The sequence below is a fragment of the Ctenopharyngodon idella genome, chromosome 5 (assembly GCF_019924925.1).
Source record: "Ctenopharyngodon idella isolate HZGC_01 chromosome 5, HZGC01, whole genome shotgun sequence".
NCBI lineage: Eukaryota > Metazoa > Chordata > Actinopteri > Cypriniformes > Xenocyprididae > Ctenopharyngodon > Ctenopharyngodon idella.
In genome coordinates this window covers 523908-535504 of record NC_067224.1, presented here as the reverse complement: position 1 = coordinate 535504, position 11597 = coordinate 523908, and the positions used below count along the sequence as shown (strand labels likewise).

Below are 11597 nucleotides of genomic sequence, written 5' to 3'. Positions count from 1 at the left end.
TACATTTCTGACAGTGTACAGTGCTGATGTAAGTAAACATTTCAAGGGAACATTGCATCATATTATCAATAAAATAAGACCAGTAACCCGGTGCAGGAATAGTAAATCTTAAGGTACAGCAGCAAAAGGAGTTATGCATAATGAGAAATGCAGTCACACACTTGATGCATGGAGTTATATGTTGTTAAACTTCATCTTGTCTGTCCATTTCTCCTTCACATTCTCGCTCGTTTCTGTGGCAAGAACCAGAAATCCGAGCGACCTGAGGATGAGGCCCGCACAAGGCTTTCGATTTCAGCCTGGCAATTACCTCTCATGTGCTGCAGTCCAGCCATATTTGGAGTCAACAGCAACTCATTTTACGGGGAGTGACGTACCCCAACATTCATCAAATGTGGGGAGAAGCCAGGGCACTGTAGACAGTGTGTTCTCCTGCTTTTCCTTTGTGCACTTCCAAACTGGAAACAGCAAAAGCCATTTGCTAACCTCATTTCTGGGCAGTGCACAAAATTCCAGTGTTTAATCAACTGAGCACTGAGTTTTTGGCTTTCCAGGCCACATCATCTCAACACGTTTATTATTGTGAGTATGTGTGTGGCCAGAATAGAAGTAAACATACAATAAAAATGTCTTCGATACCGCAGGTTTACGTTCTAACCTTGCTTACGCTGCATTTGACCGGCCACAGAACTTTTCAAGATGGGAGCATATCTTCTTGCGAGCACATTTAAAAAAGAGTGTATAAACGGCTGCAGTGAATGTATCCATCAGGTAGTCACTTCACAAGTTGAATAACTGTCATCTTTTATCTAAATGACTCCATGGTGGACTAATAACCCTGTCCCGGGGTATTCGAGTCAGGGTTCAGCCGCCACAGCAGCGGTGGGCTGATTTTCAAGGTGACCTGACAATTCGCCTATGAATTAGTGCCTTGCATTTTCACTTGATTAGCTAATCCCATCAGGGTATTAGCTTGTCTAGGAAAGTGCTCATTCATGGAAAAAAGGGAAGGTGGGGGGGCTGGCGTTATATGGCTGAAAATGCCCCGCTTAAGGTAATTGCAGTACGTTGAACTGTTAGCACAGGTTTGCTTCAGTGAGCCTCCCAGTACGATGTTGGAACAAGCCTAGTGCAAACATCTGAGATCAAGCTGAGTAAATGAAACTGATAAACAGTAAACAGATTCTGATTGAAGTGAGCTGCATATTTCCTAGAGCCATGTGACTGATAGTGACCAGTATTAATAAACTAAAATTATAAATACATTAAAACCCTTAAGGCCCCATATACTCATGGCGAAGTTCTTTTTCCAGAAATGAACCAGAAAAGAGTTCCACATGAAAGAGGGCGGAGCCTCAGCGCACACCTACCTACTACACAATCGCCACCGACCAATGGGAGATCAAAGGTGTTTATCAGCCAGAACAAACTTCTCTGAAATGTTCATTTTGGCAAGTCATTTCGAACTCCTGAAACGAACACAAAACGAACCTCGTTTTGGCCTGATTTTGTTCGAAATTACGTCAGTTTGTTCTTCAATTTTGCTTAAAGTATACCGGGTCTTTATTCTTCACTTGAAATAAAATAAACGTTAACTGAAATAAAATAAAATATATTAAAAAAACTTAAAATTTTATTTCAGCCAGTTGCCAAGGCAACATTTCTCATTTGCATTTTGTGTAACTTAATGTACTAAAATAAATAAAAAAAAATAAATAAAAAAAAACTATGACAAAAAGACTTGTTGCCGAAATATTTGTGAAAATAAACTTTTAAGTCTGTGCGCAGATATATTTTTCTTTATAAACAATATCAATGCCAAAATGAATCTGCAGTAGTCATGTTGTTACAGAGTGTAGGTTGCGGTAGAGACGAGACGTTTACGGACTTAATAAACAGGGTATTTATTATCACAAAGGAAACAGAGAACCATACACACATATAAACTAACAATAAGAACGGGCCGGGAGTGCTAGGAGTGAGTCCAACTAAAAGGGAGTGCTGACGATGACAACAGGTGCAGGGAATCCAGGAATGGCGGGAAGGCTGATGAGGGAAGTGCAAACAGGTGATGAACAGGGAGGATTCTGGGAAACGGAGTTCGGGACAGGCATGGATGTAACACGTGGTACAAGGCAGAACTTTCAGAAAATTCCAAGTCTACAAGTTGTAATTACGAGTTCTATGAGAATGCTTTTTACAAGTCAGAATCTCGTAATTACGGTAATTCCGACATGCCATGAATACACTTTTATTATTGTTTGCTATTATTTTCCTTAGGATTTATTTATTTATTTTTCCTGGGTTTTTGGGGGCCCTTAACATGCTCAAAAACTCTTAAAACTTTGCACACGTGATGGAAAATACGATCATTATGGCCGGTTCAAAGCTGGCACAAGTCATATGCTCCGCCCAACAGGAATTCCTCCATTTTGGATTGTTTGAAAGTAAGTGCATGCAGTAAACATTTAAATACTCCTAGGGGAATCATGCTTTCATCACTAAACTTGATCAGTGATGGCCAGCCAATATAGCCCTACATTTAAACAGGGTTGTGCAATACTTTGTTGCTAAGAACAATGTTTCAGACATAATTACTTCCTTTTATTAGGTATTGCATTTTGAGATTTTACACCTTTGAATGTTTTAGAGTTTATCCAATTCATTGCTGTACACTTTTTCCTGCATTGTGGCTGAATTAATGTTTTTTTTTGTTTGTTTGTTTTTGTTTGTTTTATGTTTTTTTTTTGTTTGTTTTTTTGCAAAATTTATTTAAAAATGTATTGATTTATGACATGACAAAAAAGGGAAACAGGAAAAGGCTTATATATAGTGCATTATCTGATTTAGATCAAACTTAAGCTGTATGTTTGCTCATGGGGCTGATGGGTGTGTCACATCATAGCGCCACCTACTGGCAACAGGAACTGAATGTATATATATTTTCATGCTCAGTTATCATCTATTATTGGTGCTCATTTATTAATAATGGTTATTATTATCAATGTTAAGACTAACAATGTTAAGAAATTTTAAAAAGAAAATTCCAATTAACATCAAATATTTTAAATATAAATTTTTGTAACATTATAAATGTCTTTACTGTCACTTTAGATCACTTTAATGCATCCTTGCTGAATAAAAGTATTAATTTCTCTTTCTTTCTTACCCTAAATTTTTTACCCTGGTAGTGTATCATGGTTTCCAGCAGCAAAAACATTGTTTGCAGCATTGATATTTATAAAGAAAAATGTTTCTTGAGCATCAAATCATCATATTAGAATGATTTCTGAAGGATCATGTGACACTGAAGACTGGAGTAATGATTTTAAATTGTAATATATCTCCCTGTTTTTACTGCATTTTTGGTTAAATAAATGCAGCTTGGTGACATAAGAGACTTCTTTCAAACTTTCCAAACTCTTGACTGGTAGTGTACATTAGGTATATATCAGAGCACAAGCATGGAGGAGGAGCACTGCCTGTTTGTGCTCTGAGCCATGATTAAAACATGCCTTAAACATATGGTCAAATTGCTCCACAATGTAGATTGACCAGATTTCACTCTTCAATCAGCCCAACCAACCCTTCAGTCTGGTAGTTTGCATCCTTTGTCTGCAAACGGCACAAACCGCATGTGCCTTTCTGTGGCCTGAAGTGCCAAGAGTGGCTTGTATGGTTTCCCCAATCTGCAGTTTTTTTCCCCCTCTAACTTTCTCTCGTGCTTTTTTCCTCTGGCTGCCATAATTCTCCTGGCCATAAAGATTTACGAGAGAGGCACTCCGACTCGTGTAGGCTGCGAATACAAACAGCAGGAGTGGCTTGAGGACATGAGCCACAAACCCTGTGAACTCCACGGCCGGCAGGTGGAGCGGCCATGCCACGGCAATGCCATTGGGAAGAGGCTGAAGAGGGTGGACGCTGCAAAGCCGTCCCCTGGCCAAGAAGCACAAACAAACAGATCGCCAAGCAGCTGTGCTGGGGTCTTCGGGGCACGTCACGCAGGATGAGTACTGGCGTAAGAGGGGCGCGTTGAGGGGACTGCGATTAACAGGGCATCATTCCAAGAGGGAAAACAGAGAGCCGTTTACACGCTGCAGCAGCGGCAAGCCCAGGCATGTCTCCGCAACACTGCAACAAGTGCGGCATGTGTTAATGTTTGTGTGAGAGAGCGCGTGTGTTTATTTTTAAGACTGTGAACGTGTGCTGCCTAAAAAGAGAGAGCCATATCAAGGAAATTATGAATTACGCTCTGTAGAACGTTTAAGTAAAATGATGGGTTCTGAAGTGAAGTGCTCTCTGATAAGGTTAACAGCAATCACTGACCCGCATCCATCACTGTCTGTGTGAGTTCATTATCATCAAAGCAGATTTTTGAAGAGGAAACACTCCTCCAATTGATGATGAGCCTTTCCTTCTGCTAGAGATATAAATCAAAACTGCAAGACACCAACTCACCAAAAAGGCATGAATGAACGTGTCCTGACCGTGGGAATCGTTTTAATTGCAAGGAAACTCACCGGCTCCTGAACAGCACCGTTAGAGTTTGAAGTGTGTAGGCAGCGATAGGGGTTACACGTTACAAGTAACGTAATCAGATTACTTTTTTCAAGTAACTAGTAAAGTGGCACATTACTTTTAAATTTACAACAAAATATCTGAGTTACTTTTTCAAATAATGCAAGTTCTCATTTATTGACTGACAGCTCTCCTGTCTCAGTGTTGAGAGAAATCACGAGTAAGTGCAGAGGCGCTGTTTGTTTGAGCTGCGCCCTCTACTGTACAGGTGTGAATATTTGCCAAAACAAAAAAAACCTTTGTGTTTTTGTTATTAAAAGACAAACAAGCAAGCCCAGCCCAGGTGAGAAAAAGTTACATAAAAGTAACGTAACGCATTACTTTCAATAAAAAGTAACTAAGGAATGCCATTAGTTACTTTTTAAAGGGAGTAACGCAATACTTTTAAAAGTAACTTTCCCCAAAACTGGTCATAGGTTTTTACGTCTTTTTTTTTTTTAAGTCTTTTCTGCTCACCAAGGCTGCATTTATTTAATTCAAAACTGCAAGACACAATCTCATGAACGAAAGCGTCCTGACCGTGGGAATCGTTTTAATTGCAAGGAAACGCACCGTCTCCTGAACAGCACCCTTCTGTTCCAAACAACGGCCGTAATGCTTTTGAAAGAGCACTGACTTGAGCACAAAAACGTATATGCTATATATCACCAGCCAAAAAACAAGAACCCAGAATGCTCTGATTTGCAGAGTAAGAACATTCCTCTAAGATGTGACTGGAACTAACTGACACAATGCTATTTTATGCCAGCCATGCTCACAAACAATAATTAATAAAGCAGCTGTCTGCAAATTCTGGAGCAGCACAGCTGTGTAGACTATTTATAAAGGAAAAAATTTCCACCGCCAGCTAACCGTACACTTAGCTGTTCACAGTTACACTGAGAACAAGCATAAGACGTACTGAGAGGCAAAAAAAGAAACAAAAATAGAGAAAAAGTATGCATTCATTCATCCAAGATTTAAAGTGTTGTTATAGGAGATCCAGGGCGCTTTGATGAGATCAGTGTGAGAAGACAGTGTCACAGTGTTCTGACAAGATGAGGTGAGGATTCATTTAAAATACACGTACATTAAATCATTCTTCACTGGACAAGAACAATGTAAATTACCAAACCAACTATTAGTAGATTGATTTCACCAAAGAGTGCAAACACCATGGCACTATCAGGACATTCCTCTGTTCTCTATGTTACCTGGAGAAAGCCTTCCATGCAATTCATTCACCTCAACGGCAGTTGCTTGGGAACTTCAGGATACGTGAGCAGAAAATAGTAGTTTGTAAAAAATAAATAAATAAATAAATAATTTCCAAATGGTTTTATAAGCAGTTTACACTATTTTTGCTTTGGAAAATCTCAATATCTCCACTTTTTCTGTATTTGAGTTGAGTTCTCTCAAAACTACAAACTTTAACTGGTTAGTTCACCCACAAATGAAAATTCTGTCATTAATCACTCACCCTCATATCGTTCCACATCTGTAAGACCTTCATTCATCTTCAGAACACAAATTAAAATATTGATGAAATCCGAGAGGTTTATTTATCTCCCATAAAAGCAATGAAACTACCACATTCAAGATACATAAAATTAGTAAAAACATCGTTAAAACAGTCGACGTGACTGCAGTGGTTCAACCTTAATGTTGTGAAGCGACGAGAATACTTTTTGTGCGAAAAAACAAAACAAAAATAACAACTTTATTCAACAGTTTCTTCTGCAATGTGTCTTCAACGTACAACCCAAATTCTGGAAATGTAGGAAAAATTTTTTTAAATTTGAATAAAATGAAAACTAAAAGACTTTCAAATCACATGAGCCAATATTTTATTCACAATAGAACATAGATAACATAAATGTTTAAATTTGAGAAATTTTACAATTTTATGCACAAAATGAGCTCATTTCAAATTTGATGCCTGCTACAGGTCTCCAAGTTGGCACGGGGGGCAACAAATGGCTGAAAAAGCAAGACATTTTGAAAAGATTCAGCTGGGAGAACATCTAGCAACTAATTAAGTTAATTGATACCAGGTCTGTAACATGATTAGCTATAAAAGTGATGTCTTAGAGAGGCAGAGTCTCTCAGAAGTAAAGATGGGCAGAGCTGTGAAAGAGTGTGTAAAAAAGATTGTGGAACAAAACAATGTAAAACAATGTTTCTCAACGTCAAATTGCAAAGACTTTGCAAATCTCATCATCTACAGTGCATAACATCATCAAAAGATTCAGAGAAACTGGAGAAATCTCTGTGTGTAAGGGACAAGGCCGAAGACCTTTATTAGATGCTCGTGGTCTTCGGGCCCTCAGATGACACTGCATCACTCATCGGCATGATTGTGTCAATGACTTTACTAAATGGGCCCAGGAATACTTCCAGAAACCACTGTCGGTAAAAACAATCCGCCGTGCCATCTGCAGATGCCAACTAAAGCTCTATCATGCAAAAAGGAAGCCATATGTGAACATGGTCCAGAAGCGGCGTTGTGTCCTGTGGGCCAAGGCTCATTTAAAATGGACTGTTTCAAAATAGAAAAGTGTTCTATGGTCAGACGAGTCTAAATTTGACATTCTTGCTGGAAATCACGGATGCTGTGTCCTCCGGGCTAAAGAGGAGGGAGACCTTCCAGCGTGTTATCAGCGTTCAGTTCAAAAGTCAGCATCTCTGATGATATGGAGGTGCATAAGTGCATACGATATGGGCAGCTTGCATGTTTTGGAAGGCATTATGAATGCTGAAAGGTATATAAAGGTTTTAGAGCAACATATGCTCCCCTCCAGACGACGTCTATTTCAGGGAAGGCCTTGTGTATTTCAGCAGGACAATGCAAAACTACATACTGCAGCTATTACAACAGCATGGCTTCGTCGTAGAAGAGTCCGGGTGCTGAATTGGCCTGCCTGCAGTCCAGATCTTTCACCTATAGAGAACATTTGGCGCATTATTAAATGAAAAATACGTCAAAGATGACCACGAATTCTTCAGCAGCTGGAAACCTAAATCAGGCCAGAATGGGACCAAATTCCAACACCAAAACTCCAGAAACTCATAACCTCGATGCCCAGACGTCTTCACACAGTTTTGAAAAGAGGAGATGCTACACCATGGTAAACGTGCCCCCGTCCCAACTATTTTGAGACCTGTAGCAGGCATCAAAATTGAAATGAGCTCATTTTGTGCATAAAATTGCAAAATTTCTCAGTTTAAACATTTATGTTATCTATGTTCTATTGTGAATAAAATATTGGCTCATGTGATTTGAAAGTCTTTTAGTTTTCATTTTATTCAAATTTAAAAAACAGGTTGTGAACTGCTTAGGAGAATAACAGGCTGGAGAAAAAAATTGTTGAATAAAGTCGTTATTTTTGTTTTGTTTTTGCGCACAAAAAGTATTCTTGTCACTTCATAACATTATGGTTGAACCACTGCAGTCACATGGATTACTTTAATGATGTCTTTACTACCTTTCTGGACCTTGAAAGTGGTAGTTGTATAGACTGTCAATGGAAGGACAGAAAGCTCTCAGATTTCATCAAAAAGGTCTTAATTTGTGTTTTGAAGATGAACGAAAGTTTTACAGATGTGGAACGACACAAGGGTAAGTAAATGATGAGAAAATTTTCATTTTGGGGTGAACTAACCCATTTAAAGCACTAGAATTTGAAATGTGATGTGAAGTACACTACCGGTCAAAAGTTTAGAACAATTAATATTTTTATAATAATTAATTTCTAGAAAGAAGTCGCATATTCTCACACCAAAGTTGCATTCATCTGCTCAAAAATACAGCAAAAACAGTCATATTGAGTGATATTATTACAATATTAAAGAAATGTTTTCTATTATAATATATTTTGAAATGTAATGATCATGTGGCACTGAAGACTGGAGTAATGATGCTGAAAATTCAGCTTTGATCACAGGAATAAATTACACTTTACTATATATTCACACAGAAAAGTTATTTTAAATTCGAGTAAAATTTCACAATATTACTGTATTGTTTCAAAAACATTAAAATATATATATATATATATATTCCAAATTCTTGACCAGTAGTGTAGAGCTACAGGTTTGGATATCCTACTATACCAGAAGAATATGAAATGAGATTCTTACTCTTGGGATGCAAATTCGTCATGGCAACAGACAACAAACATTTCCTTTGGGATGCTGCCGCCATGAACTCATGAGACTTTGGCAACCACATGCCTCTGACCAGGAGAACCTGCACACTCGTTTGACTCTGCTGAGCGAGTATCCCACTGAGACGAACGGGCCTTTTTGTAAAGAGTTTCAATGGCCCAGAGACACTGAGGTTTTCTATTCTGGTTGCAGAGACAGTTCAGTATTACAAATGCTGGACCAGAAATTCACACAAGCGTCTGTCCAGGGAAATGCACAGACCACAAATATTTTCTCAAGGCTTTTGCTTGAGTCTAAATCACACTTATACGGAATGCAGACAGTAGACGAGTTAATCACCTCTATGACACATTCTCTATAACGGGATAGATGAAAAATGTGTAATATCCAGGCACTTTTGGCACTTGCATCTTAGACACAACACATGCTACAGCCTGTGATGCAGTCAGTACGTCGATTCTCTAAAGAAGCGTTGACTGGGTGCAGGACTAGCCAAAGGCAACCAAGTGTGTTTAGAAGAAACGATGAGACGGTAAACTCACCCTCTGCTTCTCTGGGGCTCCAGTGTCCAGACGGGGAGCAGGGGCGCGGAGACGAAGAATTGGAGGCGTACTGCAGAAGGACGTGACCCTCTGCACATTTATCACATACTGATCCCACTTCTCTAGGAAACCAACAGAGATGGACAAAATGCAACTTAGATACAGCAAATTCAAGTAGATGGCAAGTTAGATAGGAATCATCAATATGAGGCAAAAACTGTTAAGCATGCCAGAGTGGGAAAAATCTTAAATATACCAAAAAATAGAAAGTGAGCTTAATATCATTACCATTAATAATTTAGTGCAGTCAAGCTGCCCTTACACATCCCACAAAATCACATTTGAAAAGTCAGAAAACTTTACAGGGTCTTGGAAATATTTGTAAATATATTGGGGTTCAAGCACTTTAAGGCCTTTAAGCACATAAAAAAGGTATTATATTTTATTTAGCAAGCATGTAAGCACTTAGATGATAGATGGAAAAGACCATTTACAGCCAATACAGGCAATTTACTAAGGGGAAATATGACTTTAAAAGGTTTTTTGACAGTTACAGCCTCCACCAGTTTTTGGGTGTCCTCAGAGTGTGCCCATACATATGTGTGTCAAATTTGGTGAAAATATCTCATTTCATTTTGAAGTTGTAGACATATATACTGCATGAGAGCATAAAAAAATGACCCATGAGTGACTTTGGTTGGATTTTGACAAATTTGACATTTGGGCATTAGCACATAGTTTCGTATTTCCTACGGTGGTTTCGTCTCTATTGGACTAATGGTTTCAAAGATATTCGCAAAAGTTTATTAAGCGCTAAATGTTGCACAAACCATAAGCCGAAACTTGGCATGTTTGTATCATTGGACTCAGCAAGGATTCAGGAGTCTAATGATGTGATGCCCTTGAAAATAAGTCGACCACACACAAAGTTATAAGCATTTGAAAATTTAATTTTACCACTAGGTGGTGCTGGCTCGAAACTTCTCAGGCTCCTTCAGAGATCGTGCCGATGACCCATACAGAGTTTCGTTCCAATCGGCCTCCGTTAACCTTGTCTAATACGTGCGCAAACTTCATTGGCCGATGGCGGCCATTTTTTTCAAGATACGCCAATGTCCTCATAGATGGTCATGGCAACTTGGACCAAGACACTGCATGCTGAGTTTCAAGTTGATCGGACTAACTAAATGTGCAATTTTCTTGTTTTTAGCGTTGCAGCTCCACATACTTTGTCATCCTCTCCCCAAATTGAAAATCACAATCTTGGCAAGATTCAAGTCTCTAGCACTTACGGTTTGGTCTCAGTTAGAATGATATAAACAATTAAATTTACATTAAACATAATGAAAAACCTTGAAAACATAATACTGCATATCAGCTTTTAACTAACTATTTAAATTTCTAAAAAGCCTTCATGCAGCTCAAGCAGTAGAGCACTTGCAATGCCAAGATCATAGGTTCAATTTCCAGGGAAATAAGAACTGATAAAATGTGTATCTTGAATGCAACGTACTGTAAGTCGCTTTGGATAAAAGTGTCTTCCAAATGCATCAATGTTAAAAGGGTTTTTTGTTGTGCTACACCACTACTTGTTTGAAAAGCACGTTGTTACTGGAAAAAAACTACTGTAGCACTGTTTTGAAAACAGTTAAGCTACTGTCACACTGCTTAAAAATGTTACACCCCAAGACTGCTCTGGTGTGAGAATTCGCTTATCAGCCTCAACGACCCATTAAGCACTTTCTGTCAGAGGGAAATGACAAATTTGGATGCTGCTTAAGCAGTCAGACTGTGGTGTTAGAATGTTGTATGGATATACAGTAAACAATGTCACATGGTCCAAGTGGAGAGTTTGAGAGCGACATGTCTCAACATGCTCCTCTGAGGGGATTCCCCTGCCGCCTGCCTCAGTGAATTCCACCTGTCTCTCACATAACGGTCCCTCGCGGACTGTCTGCAGGCCCGCAAATAAATATCTCTGACTGCATTCAGCTCTAAGGAAACTGATGCAAAATAACAAAGAGACTCAACCCAACAAAGTTCCACTGGTCTGAGTCATGAAATGTGGATATCCAAGGCCAACAAGATGATTTTGGAAGGCAATATGAACAATTCCACTGTATCTACGACACAGCCAGTTAAACGCAGTTTAGAAATAGCGCTATTAATTGATAGCATGTGTTAGCGATTTGGCAGACGTGGAGAATTCTCTGTTGTTTTGCACTTCCTGCAATCTATCCTCTCACTGTACTAAAAAACTATTACAGAATGTCTCAGACTTCTCCTCTTTCAATATTTACTAAACAGAACGTGCTTAGACATGCCTACATC

General features: G+C 38.9%; 1 protein-coding gene across 2 annotated transcripts in view; it reads right to left on the bottom strand.

Moving 5' to 3' along the window:
- The window catches only part of pappaa (pregnancy-associated plasma protein A, pappalysin 1a), a 105883-nt gene that overhangs the window by 79907 nt on the left and 14379 nt on the right, over positions 1 to 11597 (bottom strand). For both annotated transcript variants that reach the window (XM_051894404.1, XM_051894405.1), the window contains exon 7: positions 9267 to 9388. In XM_051894404.1, the coding sequence (XP_051750364.1) occupies positions 9267 to 9388 (122 nt within the window). The remainder of the gene's footprint in view (positions 1 to 9266; positions 9389 to 11597) is intronic.